This window comes from Cucurbita pepo, chromosome 1 (genome assembly GCF_057944985.1).
Source record: "Cucurbita pepo subsp. pepo isolate OVF chromosome 1, ASM5794498v1, whole genome shotgun sequence".
In the NCBI taxonomy this organism is placed as follows: Eukaryota; Viridiplantae; Streptophyta; class Magnoliopsida; order Cucurbitales; family Cucurbitaceae; genus Cucurbita; species Cucurbita pepo.
Window position 1 is genome coordinate 10107258 of NC_141798.1, and position 17666 is coordinate 10124923.

Genomic DNA, 17666 nt, shown 5'->3' on the forward strand with positions numbered 1-17666 from the left:
GTTTGTTTGAATGATCATTCAATATAATCATCTTTTTGCCCCGTTTTTCGCCATGTACTGTTTGCGATTTTTTGGCCGAGTGCCAAGGCAATTCCCAAAAACCACTTTCTATTCTTAATACTTTAATATTTTCGAAAATATTAGGTGGACTTTAATTTCGAAGAAATGTAGCCTATAGCACCACATATACGAATCTAAATCTGAATCCAAAACCAAAACACTAGTTTGTTGTAAACTCTAATTAGGTTGTCTAAAACACTCGATTGAAAAAACTTAGTTACGATCGATATTTTTTGACATTATTATGAAGAATGTTTAAATATTATGATTTTGACACGTATGATCCGTAATAAAAAAAAAAAAGATGTTGACAATCTTTTTTGTCCATTTTTTAAGGGTACCATTAGGACTTTTTGCTTGTGTGTCAAGGAAGGAAGGAAGGAAGGAAAAAAAAAAAAAAAAAAAAAGCACCATATATACAAACTCAAAACTGAAACCCTAGTTTGAAAACCCTAATTAGGTCGTTTAAAGCATTCAGCGAGGCGAAAAAATTGAGTTCATGTAGATATTTTTTGACATTATCATGAGAAATATTTAAATTTAATGATTTCGACGCATATGATCCATAACCAACAACCAAAAAATAGCTTCGACGCAGACAATATTTTTAGCTCGTTTTTTGTTGGGTACCATGTGCGGCTTTTTACTCGCATGTCAAGGTAATTTCCAAAAGTCACTTTTTGTTCTAAATACGGTGATATTTTCGCATGGAAATAGTATGTGAATTTCAATTTCAAAGAAAAGGAACATGTAACACCGCATATACAAACCCGAAACTGAAACCGTATTTTGAAAATCCATTGAAAGCATTCGACGAGGCGAAAAAACTGAGTTACTTTTGATATTTTTTGACATTATCGTGAGATATATTTAAATTTCTTGATTTTAACGTCGGTGAATGGGTCAAGAGAGATAGGGAGGGGAGATGATCCTTGACCTACACCAAAAAATAACTTCAACCCCGACAATCTTTTTGGCCCACTTTCTACCGGGTACCGTTTGTCGCTTTTAAATTGCGTGTCAGGGCAGTTTGCAAAACCTACTTTCAATACCTTAATACTCCTGCAGGGAAACACATGGACTTCAATTTTGAAGAAAATGAGTATGTAGTGTCGCAAATACAAACTTGAAACCAAAACCCTAGTTTGAAAGTCCTAATTGTATCGTTTAAAGCATTCGACAAAAAAACTGAGTTACAGTTGATACTTTTTGATATTATTGTGAGTAACATTCAAATTTGATGATTTTCATGCGTATGATCTGTAACCAGCACCAAAAAATAGCTCCGACGTCGACATTTGTTCTTGCCCGTTTTCCGCTGGGTGCTGTTTGCGGCTTTTTGCTAGCATGTCAAGGCAGTTCCCAAAAGCCACTTTCTATTCTCAATACCTTAATATGTCAACCGGAAATAGTACGTGGACTTCAATTTTGAAGAAAATGAGCCTATAGCACCGCATAGAAGAACCCGAAATAGAAACCCTAGTTTAAAAATTCTAATTGGGTCGTTTAAAGCATTTGATGAAAAAAACTATGTTAGGGACGACATTATCATTAGGAATGTTCAAATTTGATGATTTTAATGAGTATGATACGTAATCATTTGTTGAGGATTATTGGGAGTGAGTCCCACATTGGTTAATTTAGTGGAAGATCATGAGTTTATAAGTGAGAAATACTATCTTCATTGGTACGAGGCCTTTTGGGAAGCTCAAAACAAAGTTATGAGAGCTTATGCTCAGAGTGGACAATAGCATACCATTGTAAAGAGTCGTGATTCCTAACATCATTTCGGCCCATTTTTCGCTGGGTAATGTTTGCGACTTCATTTCCAAAAAAAGGTACTAAAAAGGACAATAAAGCTTCCAAAAAGGGGCCAGTTATAATTATACGAAGTTGTACAAGATTTTTGAATGAAAATAATGAAGTAAAGTTGGAAAAATAGAACTTTTTTCCAATTATGACAAAAAATGAGGAAAAATTTTGGATTTTTCAGGAAAAATAATATTAAAATGGCAAAATTACCAAAATTACCAAAATGCCCTTGAAGATAATGAGATAAAGAATTTGGGGGAAAATTTTGGATTTTTCAGGAAAAATAATATTAAAATGGCAAAATTACCAAAATTACCAAAATGCCCTTGAAGATCTAGAAAAATACAAAATTCCCATGCTGATCAAATCTCATCTCCAAATTTCATCCTCCACCATATGCCTCTGCAAATAATCCATAATATCTTGAAATTCAGCCGTTGGATCATCCAAAATCAAGTACAATCTAAAACATTCACACCTCATCTCTTTTAACGGTTGAAATTTGAAACAAAGGTGGACAAGGGTTTGATGGGAGCAAAATTTTTCAATTGAAAATCTAGAAAGATCAAAAGTAAAATCATGACGATTCTAGATGATTCAAAGGTGGTGGATCCTCCCTCTATAAAGTATGAACGGTGGGCAACCATTTGGAGCAAGAAGCAAGGCATATCGAGCCTTCAATCGAGAGTTAGCTTTTTGTTTATGGGTATGGAGTTCTCGAGTTTAGCTGAAATTTGAGAGATGCAATCCACCATTTTCCTCCAAACTTGAACCTACACTTTCTAAACAAAATTACGCACAAGTTTGGTGAAGAAAAGTAACGCCGAAGACGCATCAAAACAGTTTCCCCAAATTTGCCCACCATTGAAGGAGCTTGAAGGGAAACTAGAAATTCAATCTGAGGCTATAAGCGAATTCACCGAGTAAGACCCATTCTAGTCAGCTTTTGCGCATCCAAAGGATGTTTTTATAGAAGACCACGAAGGGTATTAACTCCAAAAACGTGCTTAATCAGAAAAAACTAGTATCGAGTAAGATTTTGGAGAAAAACTAGAATCTTCATTTTACGGTTCATAAAGCTCAAAATTAAGGATTCTATTAGCCTTAGAGGACTAAAGTAAGCTTATCTTGTAGAGGACTAATTCGACTGCCGTAAGATTGCCTCAATAGCCCTCCCCAATAATTCCTCTGGGTTTGCTCCGGCAAGATATAGAGTTTTCAACAACTTTGAAAGCTAATAACTTAAATTATAACCCACTAAAAGGTAAGATATCAATTCCTAACTCTTTCTTGACATTCCATCTTTAAGTTTCATGAAGGAATTGAGGAGAGAAACGTCCTAAAATGGGCTGGAGAAGGTTGTTTAGAGGCGACGCAACTAGACGACCACGTCTTCTTCCTTGCGAGAGTAAGAAGATGATGACGTGGTTGGTTCAATCGAACCTCCCATGTTAGCCCAAAAAAACTTGCCTCTCCTTGATTTTTTTTTTTTTTAATCAAATTGAACTCCTATTTAACAGGTTTTCATAAAATTCTCCATGGTTCCAGAAACTAGACTCTCCAAGGAAGTCGTCTAAGAAAATTTGGAGAAAATCGAGTACGGGAGCTCGAGAAATGAGAACCCAAACATAGGAGACAAAAGAAGTAAGTAGTTATTTTAGACTTTTATAAAAAAAAATACTTATAGAATCACTTGGATTTCAATATAAACCTTAAGTTAAGTATGAATTAATGATATATGAAAGAAAAATATTAGGAATCGTGAGTTAAGGACCCAAACCTAACGTTTTGCTTAGGAATTGAATAATGTTAAAAGACCTCCTAAATGAACTCCGCTGTTTACGAAACTTTAGAACTGGGCATAATATGACATGTTAAAGTCACGTGTGAAATTTGGTGGCCACTAGACATGACTAAGTTGGTGAAGCAAGAGAGTAGGGGTGTACAACCAACCCGAGAATTCAACCCGAATTATAAGGGTTGGGTTGGGTTGAATTGGATGTTGGGTTGGGTTCGGGTTCCAAAATAAATTGATTGGATCAACCCTCTCAACATGAAAAGATAAAAAAAAAAAAAAAAAATAGTCCAACGACCCCAACCAAATGATTGAACGAGCCGAAGCCCAAAACCGAAGCCCACGTCACTATCTGTCACTGTGTCTGGTGACAGATAGCGACGTGGGCTTCGGTCTTGCGACGTCGTACCGTCCGTCGCTATATTATCTCTCTTTGACATCGTCTGGCATCCGCCGTTTGACTGTGAGTCCGAGAGTTTGTCTCTCCGACTCAACTTCTCTAACCTTTTACTCTTTGTCTCTTTCTCAAATTTTCACTTTTTCCGTCTTTCTCAGTCTTTCACCTCAGCCTCTCATAGTCACAATCTCTCACTCTCAGACTTCAGTCTTGACTCTCCTCCGCGTGACGCCGCAAAGTTGTGGTCTCGATCTCTCCTCGTCTTTGGCACTCCACATTCGATCTCTCGATATCTTGGATTCAACTTTGAGTGGGTAACTGAAATGGTAAGCATTTCTGCATCTCTGCACTACGTGGCTTGGTTTGGCTGTATCTGCATTTCTTGGGTTGGCTTGGCTGTATCTTCATATTTGGATGTACATATTTACATGTCTGCATCTTCATTATTTATGGGTAGGTGACATCTATCTTCCATTCACAATGTCTTGATATAAGAGAAAGAAGGCATGTGGGGCCATTTCATTTTTGTTATCAATATGCAACCTATGTGGTCGTCCTTCCCCTTTATTTTAATCCACAAATCTGTAGATAATGGGTCAAGAATCCTTATAGAATAGACATATTGACGGAACCATGTGTACACTTTCATCTATCCATCTTTCTGGAATAGGCTCAAGCAACCCAAATGGCCTCGACCTTGAGCGAATCCTCCAGAATACCCACAAATGCTTCAAGGATTGTGTTGATAACCGGCGTGAGCAAAGGTTTAGGGAGAGCTCTAGCCTTGGAGTTAGCTAACCGTGGTCACACCATAATTGGCTGTTCACGTGACCAACCTAAACTTGATTCCCTTCGTCAGCAACTTTCTTCCAATAACCACTTGCTCTTCAATGCTAATGTGGTAAGCAAATGCTCTAACCCCACGTCCTAAGTACTTAGAAAAGTGACTGAAAAGGTTTGTTTTGCAGAGATCAAACGATAGTGTTGAAGAGCTAACAAGAGCGGTTGTCCAAAACAAACTCGTTCCTGATATCATTGGTATTCCACTCCCTTTTTTCATATAATTTCTTACTTCAACCAAAATTTGAGAAACTAAGCACTTTTTTCTGGATTATTGACAGTGAATAATGCCGCTGTTATTAATAGAAATAGGAACCTATGGGAGGTGGATGTGGAAGAATTTGATAATGTTATAGATACCAATGTCAAAGGGACAGCAAACGTATTGCGCCATTTCATTCCTCTTATGATTCAAAACAAGCATGGAATAATCATTAACATGTCTTCAACGGCCGGAAGAAATGGAATTGTACATGTAAGTCATTTATATTAAACTTTTATGGAAAGATTAGTGACTCGTGAAAATAGTTATTAACTTAATAAGTTTAGAAAAATGGTTAGTGATTTATGGAAAAATGGTTAGTGATTTATGGAAGAGAATTGTGAGTAGTTGGGAGATTGTGGAGAAAGTTTAAGAAAATAGCTAGTGATTTATTGATGAGAATGTTGGTAGTTTTAACCGAAAGTTTAGAAAATTTGTTAATGTTTACTCCTTTATAATGTATTCTCTATTCACAACAACAAAGAAAATTGAAAAGCATAGTGCATAAGTTGTTCTTTCTATATTTATTTCTTTCGATATATTTGAATTGTGGGTCATATCCAACATTTGGTATTGGAGCTCGGATGCTGAAACAAAGTCACCATACAAAGTCATCGGAGGAGATATGACGATGATAAAAGCGAAAAATAGGGGAATGTAACGATCCAGTACGCGTTACTTGTGAAGAGTAACTGCGCAACATGGTCAATAAAGATGCGTGTTAACTTACAGGCACAAGACGTGTGGGACGCCATCAAACATAGTGATGATGTTGAGGACCGTAAGGATAGGATGACTCTTGCCACCATCAACCAAGTAGTCTCGGAGGACGTCCTTCTCATGTTGGTAGAGAAGGACTCGGCAAAGGCAGTGTTGGATACATTGCAAACAATACATGTGGTGTGGGACATGTCAAGGAAGCAAAGGTGCAGACCTTGAAAAGTGAGTTCGAGACTATCCGCATGACAGTGAATCGACAGCAACATCTATTTGTTAGGCAACAAGGTGGAGGAGATCTCCATCGTCAAGAAGTTTCGTCGAGCTATTCCTCAAGATTCATGAAGATTGTTACCTCCATTGATTAGTTCAGCGACCTCAAGAATATGTCGGTTGAGGAGGTCGTTGATCATCTTAAGATCCATGAGGAGAGATTTCCTGGATATAAAAACAAGGAGGAGGAGAAATGCCTCCTACTCACACATGATGAGTGGCTCGCATGGACGCAAAAGAAAGATTTAGTTGACTCTTCTTTTTTAGGTTCGAGGGGATGTGACAGCCATAACAAGGAAAATAAAGGTCGTGGACGTGGAAGTAGAGGAGGTCATGACAATAACTCACAAATCCATGACAATGCCAACCCTGGAAGGATGAGAATATGATCCAGTGTTATTCTTGTGGAAAATATGAACATTATGTGGTAGAGTGGTGCAACATGGAGTGCGGTGAGGAGGCAAATCTCACATTCATGGATGATGAAGAGCCCAAATTAATGTTGGCCAAGAAAATGTCAAACTTGTTGATGCTCAATGAAGAGAAGGTTATGACAAACATCCTAGCACATGGAGAAGACCAAATGAAGACTATCATGTGGTGCCTAGATAACGAAGTGAGCAATCACATGTCTGGAGATAGAGAAAAGTTTAAGAAACTTCCGAAATTCATTGGAAACATGAAGTTTTGCGATGAATCAATTGTACCGATCCAAGGCAAAAGGTCCATCTTGTTTTAGTGTAAAAACGACGATCAACATTTATTGACCAAGGTGTATTACATGTTGTCTTTGACGAATGTGAGGAAATCGTTGACGGAGGAAAAAAGCCGAAGAAATTGTTGGGAGAAGAAAATAATGGAAAAAACAAAGAGAAGACAATATTTGCGCCAAAGACCCCATGGATTTCATTTCTCATTCAGTTGAGATATTTAAATAACAAATTACATCCAAAGAATGAAAGACACGGGCAACTTAATTAAGGCGCTTCCACGGAACCCAACTTCCCACTCACTCTAATTGTGTGGGTTTAAGAGGAAAATAGTTACCTAAAAAATAGTTAACTAAACATTAGGATCACTTTCACTCAAAGGTAAAGATTTATCTAACAATCTCGTCCTAAAACCCTATCGTATATCTACCATATTGTTTGAACTTCGATCTGAGCCCTATGGCTCGGAGTCCTAGCAGCATGTCCTCCAGACTCCACCTCTTCTTCCAGCTCGCGCACCGCCAGTCTAGGTGGTTCACCTCCTCCTAGTAGGTCTTCCATCCTCCGGTACCTGGTCACCAGACCATCATTGTGATTGGCATCCAGCGTTGAATCCACAGTACGTGGTGTTGCAAACTCTACTAGTTTAGGGGGTACAACCGGAGTCGTGGTTGGGATTGATATAGGCGTATCCGGTGCAGCTGCTGGCGGTGGTGGCGATTCTCTATGTTGTGCTTCTCCTTCTCCCGGTTCGGTGATGAGGTACTCCACCGTGAATTGATTTGGGTTTTGGTCTGTTGAGGTGAATTCTCCGCCTCGGTCTGTATTCTCAAAATACCTATATCTACTCCTGTGGTAATAGGTGCGTGATTTCGTAATACACCAATTTGTCCATTATTCGTAAATAAAATTATTTCTTTCTTTTCTGAAGCCCAAATAATTCGATTCGTACACTAAGATTTAAGGTCATTTCTTCACTTTGCTCTCCATTTCTTTCACTCAAAGGTAGGGATTTATCTAACATTACATACTGAGTTTGAAGAGTAGATTATTAGTCTTGGTCAAATTATAAAAGAATGTAGTAGAGTTGATTTAGTCGATTGGTTCTTTAAGATATTTGACAGAAATGAAGTTTTGTTGATGAAGGTAAAACAGTCGCAGAACCGCTTGTATAAGATACTATTGACCAACATCTTCCAAAAGTATCTATTAGCATTGGCAGCAAAAAAGGAGAGAAGAAATGAGTGGATTAGGAGAAAAAAGAATCGAATAACAGAGCGAAGAAGATAATATAAACTACTTCAATTAGCAAAGAGAAACCTACAATTTGGTATGTTCATCAAACTTGTCATCTCAATCAGAGAAGTGGAAGAAATTACATATCGTGGAAATAAAATTTCTTATGAAGAAGACGAAAGTTGATAAGGGACCAAACAATATTGATTTTATAGAGCAACGTGTAGATATTCTCACCAAGGCCCTAACAAGTGTTAAGTTTTATAGACATGTTGGAGTTATTCAAATTTTACTTAGTAATAATAGTTATGAACTTGAGCTGAGTAAGTTTAGAAAAATGGTCAGTGATTTATTTAGGAGGATTGTTGCCGTTCTCTCCCCCTGTAGATAGTCATGAGATGTATGTTCCACAGCAACAAAGAGAATGGAAAAGCATAGTGTTGAAGGTTTTTTGTTCTAAGAAACTCTCCCTTCCGGTTGTTCTTTATACTTCGTTTATTTATTTCAATTGAGAAAGTAGTATTCAACAAAGATGACATATGTTTAATTTTACTTTATCGACAGATTGCACCATATTGTGCATCAAAATGGGCAGTTGAAGGGTTAAGCAAATCTGTAGCAAAAGAATTGCCGGAAGGAATGGCTGTTGTGACCTTAGATCCAGGCCTCATAAACACAGACATGCTCGTTTCATTTGCTGGCAGTTCAGCTTCAAACTATCTAACACCTGAACGATGGTATGGATATCATCAAATCATATATTCAACACTGAAATTTTTATATAAGTATATCCTTTTGTGTGTACTTATACATTCATTTTTCATTGTAATAAGGGCTATAAACTATCTAACACCTGAACGATGGTATGGATATCATCAAATCATATATTCAACACTGAAATTTTTATATAAGTATATCCTTTTGTGTGTACTTATACATTCATTTTTCATTGTAATAAGGGCTATAAACTATCTAACACCTGAACGATGGTATGGATATCATCAAATCATATATTCAACACTGAAATTTTTATATAAGTATATCCTTTTGTGTGTACTTATACATTCATTTTTCATTGTAATAAGGGCTATAAAAGCAGCGACATTGATTCTTGATCTCACGACATCAGACAATGGAGCTTCCCTCACAGTTAAGGATCCAACCGAGTTGTCCAGCCCATAATTTCTATGCCCTTGGATGACAATTAATTTGGTAAGCATCATTGATAGAATGTTTAGATATTAGATAAATGAGAGTGATGAATGTATAAATGTGCATAATGTAAATTTACTATGTGTAATATGAAATGCTTAAATATTGACACGAGATATTAGTTAAATTGATGTGTTGTACTTTGTGAGATGTTGTAGTAGAAATTGTGTTGATAGGATGTGTAGATGTATTTAGTTGTATTTACGAGGGAGGTTAATAAATTAATTGATTAAAGAGTTAATTGTAATGACCCGCTTTTCGGCCTTTGAATTACGGACACATACATACCGACTAAAATCAAATTTATTTCATTTAAATTTTTCTCTTATGAAAAATATTTTTAAAAAATCCCTATAACTAATTTAGAAACTAATTCCCTTTAGTAGCTTGATTAATTTTTTTTTAAAAAAGATTTTCACCACCTGTCATGACCCAATTTTAAGGCTTTGAAAACACATATCTTTAACTGATAGACAATATCAAAGTAAACATGTGAAAATGAAAGTAGTAAAAATATGGTAAAATTTTGCCCAAATTAAAGTCATACAATATTTTTGTAAAAACTAATACAAAATGTTCTAAACAAGTTTTGTTTAAGTTATTTACCAACCGGGAATGAAAACAAGATACAAAATATATGCAATTTCAACCCAAGAAAATACAAACAACATCGACACCCAAGGTTGACACTCCTCTATGACTGCAGAGCTCTCAAGCACTGCCTCACCTTGACCAATAGATTAATTACTTTAGGATCGTGAGCGATGATATAGGGTTTGACCCTACTGCTTGAAGATTAGGAAAGAATCGAGGAGTAAGATTAAAGTATTCTGGAGCCGAAAGTCTGCCTTAAACCACTTAGTCGTCTTAGGAACCCAATTCCTCCTTAGCACCCATAGAATATAAGATGACGATTAGAATATGAGTTCCTTGCTTTCGGTGATCGATATGAATATCTCCCTAAGAAGCATGTTTGAGTGAATCAAGTTAAGATTAGGCACTACAACTAAAGCAGTTTACACGTTGACCTAGGTTAGTGTGTTTCTTGTAGACCATGCACCCCAGGATCGTGAGCGGTGATCAAAAGTTTAGACCGGTGTGCACCCAGAGATTAGATTAGCCCCTAGGAGCTAGCCTTGAGTAACTCAAAACATGAGATGAGATTTGAACCGCCTTGACACCCCTAAAAACCTAATAAACTTTCACGACAAAGATAACTAAGAAAGCTTAGCTGACCCTATAGCAATGTGACGGTATAACCAGAATCTCCACCTTTTATCCCTTCTAGTACACCCTTCGCGCATGACCTACCTAGCAGTAGTAGTATAGGTACTATTGAGCCAGACATAGGCTAGATAGTGTAGTGTGTCAAGGAAATTTAGGTCTCATTATCGTGTGTGGAAATGGCCAGGGGTCTTCTGAATAGGACCTTTGTGTTTAAAGCTTGTCTTGAGATAGGACAAAGGACCTTATAAATGGCCTATTAGTTGGTCAACAAATGGGGTTACTCCCCCGTTTTAGAGTGTCTTAGTGGCCATATGGAAGGTTGCCAGCTAACCTTCCATAGATAATGATGATGTTCATACTAGCTAGAGATGAGATTTGTCACCAATAGACTCGTGATGCTAGAAACATGTGAACCGCCCCATTGAACCTAGAGTGGGCCCATGAGTAACTAGATAACCGCTCAGACACTTTCAGGTACCCTAATGCTCAGATATAAGTTAAGGTTAGGCTCAAACTTTTAGGTACCCTATTGTACATCTACTAGGTTATGGATGTGATGAGATCTTCTGAGTAGTTTACTTCTTCACTCACGTGCTTTACCTTCTCTTTAAATCATTTTTCTCTCTCTATTCTTTTCTTCCTTAATTAGTTCTATTTTAGGGTGATTACTTACTCTCTAAAGAGGGGCAGAATGACTGTGCCAAAAATTTAATAAAACCTTTCCAACACAGCCATCAACTTGTAAGTTCAATTTTAAAACAAGAAATACAATAACAACTTGGTCAAAACAAACATTAACATAAATCCTAGTATGAAAATTGAAAACCTATACTATCAATGTGATGGTATTAATATAACACATGCGGAAGCAATTTGGATTTTAGGCACTTTTAGAATATCAATTATAGTAAATAACTAGCATGTTCATGAGTATTAAAACTTAATGAGTTTAGATACTAACTTTTTGTAGTTCAAACTTATTTTTCCTTACGAACCGGTTTCGAACCACCACTAGTGTCTTCTCCACTATCCTCTGACCTTAGAACGGGATTGTGGAATCCGGTGAGTGACTAAACTTGGGAGGAATTTTGTATATATGAAGAGAGTGTTTGTAAGAGGTTTTTCTCAAGGTTTTTCACAAAGAAGAAGAAAAACTTCCATGTACCATGATCACTCTATTTAAAGAGTCATGTTTGCATGTTCATGCAAATTTGAGATCACCAAATTTTGACATTTAAAACACCACTAAAATGTTTGGGATTATGTGGCAAGCATGTATGTTTGAGTTAACCAAATTTTGACACTCAAAATTCCACTCAAACTTGTGGGGTTTATTTGGCAAGCATGCAAGTTTGGTTAAACCAAATTTTGACACCTCAAAATTCCACTAACATCGATTTTTCCATTAAATGAAGTCTAACATTTTGACTTTCTTCATTTTAATTCAACAATTAATTTAAATAATGAATTTCAAATTAAAATAACATTAAATGATTAATTAAACTATTTAATTAATATTTAATATTAATTCAAACGTCAATCTCAATCAATTCCGACACATAATTGATTAAGATATTTAAATCTTATTTAAATATCTCAGATTCTCTCTTTTTGTTTAATTCGTAAATAAAACAAAAATGCGGTTAAATATATCGTATATATGTAGCGCATATTCCCTAATTTGAATTCAAACACTTCGAACTCACTCGTCACACTGTTCTATGGTTTAGTCCGATATGAGCTAGTAGAGGGATCTAATGGACCTATAGATCATGGTCTCCAATGATCCAAGATTAACCGGTTAAACTCATTAACCTTGTTAACCAACATTTGTTAACTACTAGGACACTCCACTATAGCCTAGTAGTCGCACTCCCCTCACTATAGATATATTTCTGTCCATTTGATATAACCATGATTAGTAAGTCGATCCTTCACAGGTTGTTCGTAACTAGAGCTGGGTCAATTTACCGTTTTACCCCTAAAGTTACTTCTTGTTCCTTATGTCTCACTGATCCTCTAATGAACAATTGGTTTTTGGTCCAACTAGTAAACCGAATCCCTCTCAGGCTAATGAGAGGGTGGGGCCCCTTATTCAAGACTTGGAGGCAGTGCTTAAGGGAACTACATCTCTTCTATCCCTAAAAGTGGGTAGGAGTGAATTTCGTCTTGCACCCCACGTCCCCAGCCATTCACCCAGTCTTACCCCTGAAATGGGAGGCCTATTGAGTCGGCGAACTAGAGCCACTCTCACCCGTGCAAATCTAAGGATAATTCCGAATAAACAGGAGTTCATGGTTAGCTCAGGATTAAAACCGAGTTACCTAGGTTATCGAATGAAAAGAAAATCAGTCTCAACAGTAAACGACATTATAAAGTGAGAGTGGTTTTCTTCATGGTCCGATCTTATGCAATACTCATTGCATAGGACGCCCCCACTCACATGTCTCCACATGTACAATTTAGTGATCACATTGTTTATATCATATACAAAAGTGGGCCGCATCCATAGTGTCCCCAGAATAAGGTACTCAGCCTTATCCTTATACTATACATCATTTTGACTATATACTTGAACTTGATCTACTCTTATGTCTCTAATTATTTTTCAAGTAATCATACTATAGCCAGAGTGTTCTTAGTTTATTAGATTTAGATTAATGATCGTAAAGTTCACTTTATTCAATAACAATTTTTACTGAATAAACAACAATAATAACTTTATTGAAAAATAGAATATGTTTTTTGTTTACAAACTATGAGTTTTAAGAACATAAAACCCAAACAATGAACTACTAAGAAAAAACAATGCAAACTCTATCAATGAACTACTAAGAAAAAATAATGCAAACTACTATTCTATCTTAGCTTAGCTTCGACGGTCAATCCAACATCGTCGTCATTCATGCATGGAAGCTTTACCTTTACCTGAAATATTAGGGTAGCACGTGGCTTGAGTATTTTAAGAAATACTAATTTAGTAACCCCACCGTTGGGGTTAGGCAATGCAAGCACACACATACATGAAGGAGTCTATCCTTTAAAACAACAACATGGCTTTGAGCTCTTTTCAGTCCGGGCAGGATTGAATGTGTGGTACTTCCCCGCACATGGCCCACGTACGTGCACATGTACCCACTAGGCGGGCTCGTATACATATCCCTTGAGTTTGGCTCGTCAAGCTAAATGCGTTGATGCGTCGCTAGACACCATGGAGGAAAAGGCCCACATGATATTACGACGAACATAGATATCGAAGGTATGGGTCTATACTAACATAACATAATGGGAAAGTATTTCGATACACATGACATACATAAATGCATAAGGTCTCCATGACTTAAAATCATAGCATATAGTAAGAATAGTTTTGTTCTTCTTTTCATTCATGGCACAGTACACATATGAGTCATGTATGCGTAGTACTGATCATGACTTTAACATACATCATCATTAAATTTGTATAATTTATATCATGACTTTACATGGCGTAATAGAACATCACATACATTTATAACATAACATGACATAACATGACATAACATAACATACATAACATTTCATATTGTACATATCATGTGGCATCATAGAACATCACATACATTTATAACATAATATCATAGGTCATCACATAACATACCTAACATAACATAACATTTCTGATGATGCATGTGTTAGGTTATGGAGCCTACTGCTTATTTATAGCAGATATAAAACTATATTTGGTAAATGACATATAAAGTAAATTGTCATAAATAGTAAATAGCTATGTATAGTAAAAAGCTATATCGGGTAAAGCTATATATGGTAAATAGTTATATATAGTATATAGTTATATCTGGTAAAGCTAAATATAGTAAGCTAAACCATATATATATCCCCTCGGGTAGAGCTTTGAAAATGTTCTTTCTTTATTCTCTGTATTCTCTATCCTGTTCTTTGTGTTCATCTAGATCGAGTGTGTGCGTTGTTGTGCGATCCTAACAACTGGTATCAGAGCCAGACAGAAGTCACCATGATCTGTGAAGATGGAAAGTTCAAAGATTGGAATTCAGAAGTTCGATGGATCCGATTTCAGTTTCTGGAAGATGCTGATTGAAGATTATCTATACCAGAAAGATCTTCACGAATCCCTGTTGGGAGTGATGCCGGATACCATGACCACGGAGCAGTGGAAGCTCAAGGATCGAAAAGCCTTAGGGATGATCTAGTTGACGCTATCCAGAAACGTGGCGTTTAACATCATCAAGGAGAAGACAACGTCAGATCTGATGAAGGCGTTGTCGAATATGTACGAAAAATCGTCGGCTATGAACAAGATGTATTTGATGCGGAGATTGTTCAATCTACAGATGTCTGAAGGTGGATTTGTTGTGAATCATATAAATGAATTCAATATGATCGTAAGTCAATTGAGTTCGGTGGAAATTAATTTCGAAGATGAAATTAAGCATTGATTTTGATGTCATCTTTACCCAAGTCGTGGGATACTGTTGTTGCCGCAATCAGTAGTTCCTGAGGATCTGATAAACTGAAGTTTGATGAAATTTGAGATGTTGTTCTCAGCGAAAGTACTCGCAAACGAGAAATTGGAAATTCATTTGGTAGTGCTCTTAGTGTTGACCAACGGGGAAGAAGTAAACCGAAGGGCCCAAACAAAGGGCGATCAAAATCAAAGAACCGAGAAAAATTTCCAAATAGACCAAATGTAACGTGTTGGAATTGTGGAGAAAAAGGTCACTTTTGGACAGGTTGTACAAGGCCAAAGAGGAAGCAGAATCACAAATCTGGAGATGATGATGATTCTATGAATTCAGCAGAAGACATTGGGGATGCTCTAATCCTCAGCGTGGATAGTTCGATTGAATCCTGGATTTTGGATTCAGGTGCATCTTTTCATTCGTCTCCAAATAAAGAGTTGTTCCGAAATTTCAAGTCTGGAAATTTTGAGAAGGTGTATCTTGCCGAAAACAAAGATTTGGAGATTAAAGAAAAAGGAGATGTTTGCATAAAAACTCCGGCAAGAAATCAGTTGGACATTAAAGGATATCAGATATATTCCTGGTCTCAAGAAGAACCTGATCTCTATTGGTCAGTTGAACTGCACAGGTTATGCAACATAGTTAGGGAAGAGTTTGTGGAAGATTATGAAGGGTGCTACGGTGGTAGCACGTGGCTCAAAATCTGGAACCTTATACACCACTGTAGGGTGTATAAACATAGCTACTGTTGCTGAGAGTGTTTCAAATTCAAGTCTATGGCACAATAGACTTGGACATATGAGCATGAAAGGAATGAAGACACTGGCCGCGAAAGAAGTTTTAAAAGGTCTGAAATCTGTTGATGTGGGTCCTTGTGAGAACTGCGTGATGAGCAAGTAAAAACGAGTTAACTTCACACGGACTACTAGAGAATTGAAGAAAGTGCGGTTGGAAATGGAAGCAGATGTAGAGTAAGATTCGATGAAGCAAGTGGGAGTTGAGCTTGAGTGGCAGGAAAACTCACCTAGTGTTGTTGTAGCAGATACTCGTGAAACTTCTGGGACTACTGCTGAGGAACCAGATATGGAGCATAGTTCTAAGACAACGAAGCAAGTGGGAGTTGAGCTTGAGTTGCAGAAAAACTCACTAAGTGATGTTATAACAGATACTCATGAAACTCCTGAGACTACTGTTGAGGAACCAGATGTGGAGCAAGGTTCCAAGACCACGAAGCAAGTGGGAGTTGAGCTTGAGTGGTAGGAAAACTCACTTAGTGATGTTGTAGCAGATACTCATGAAACTCCTAAGACTACTGCAGAGGAATCAGCAGTGGAGCAAGTGACACCTGAACTGGTGTTGAGAAGATCATCCAGTACTATCAGAGTACCAGATATGTATGTACCTTCATTACACTATCTGTTGCTGATGAAAGGGAACCACAACCCTTTGAGGAGGCCCTACAGTTGGAGGATACAACCAAGTGGGAGCAAACCATGGATGATGGGACGTCTAGGCTTCAAAAATGCATTGTACTGAGACTGAGTACGTGACAATAACTGAAGCTGAAAGAAGATGATATGGATGACTGACTATCTAGAAGAATTGGGCAAGAAGCAGCACAAAAAGATTCTTTATAGAGATAGTCAGAGTGTCATATAGTTGGTGAGGAACCCGACCTATCATTTAAAAATAAAACACGGAAGGCGATATCATTTCACTTGCAGGTTAATGGAATATGGTGATGTGTTTTGAGAAGATAGAGGGTTGAAAGAATCCAGCAAACATGTTGACAAAATGTGTTGATGTTGGAATATTGAGGTTGTGCAAAACCTCAATTGGTATGGTGCAGTGAAGATATTCATGATCGTTTGAGAATAAAATTCTTGGTTGACTCGATCAGTCTCTAAGTGGAAGAATTATTAGGTTATGGAGTCTGCTGCTTATTTATAGCTGAGTCAACGGTTATTCATAGTAAAACTATATTTGGTAAATGACATATAAAGTAAATTGTCATAAATAGTAAATAGCTATGTATAGTAAAAAGCTATATCGGGTAAAGCTGTATATGGTAAATAGTTATATATAGTAGATGGTTATATCTGGTAAAGCTAAATATAGTAAGTTAAACCATATATATATCCCGCAGAGCTTTGAAAATGTACTTTCTGTATTCTCTGTATTCTCTCCTACTGTGCATACTTGAAGTCATCAATATAAATCCTTTAGCCAGAGTTTTCCTTGCATTTTCTCTATCCTGTTTATTGTGTTAATCTAGATCGAGTGTGTGCGTTGTTGTGCGATCCTAACAGCATGCTGGGATCACGAGGCATTTGTCATCATACACCATACAATTCTTCCAACCAGTCTGAGACTGTCCTTCAGCGTTTGTTTCAACCTAGGTGGACCCATGATGTGACATTTTTACTTGCCTGTTTGGCCTTAGTTGCAGTCCTTAAATATTTAAAACTAGTCTGAGAGACTATCCTTCAGCGTTTGTTTCAACCTAAGTGGACCTATGACATCATATTAGGAATATTTTAACGAGCTTCACTTACTTCATTCTCAAATAGTTTTCGAATTCTAGCTCAAAATAGTTTAAATTGAGCAATTGGGGATTATATGACCTTATATTCTTGCGATAAGG

General features: G+C 37.0%; 1 protein-coding gene across 1 annotated transcript; it reads left to right on the top strand.

The window, feature by feature from the left end:
- Positions 1-4135: 4135 nt before the first annotated feature.
- LOC111793110 (NADPH-dependent pterin aldehyde reductase-like) lies at positions 4136-9462 on the top strand. Its single transcript, XM_087121675.1, has 6 exons — positions 4136-4390; positions 4735-4965; positions 5033-5102; positions 5186-5379; positions 8667-8839; positions 9188-9462. Exons 1-6 carry the CDS (start codon positions 4388-4390, stop codon positions 9282-9284), a joined length of 768 nt encoding a protein of 255 aa, XP_086977801.1. The 5' UTR covers positions 4136-4387; the 3' UTR covers positions 9285-9462.
- Positions 9463-17666: the final 8204 nt, after the last annotated feature.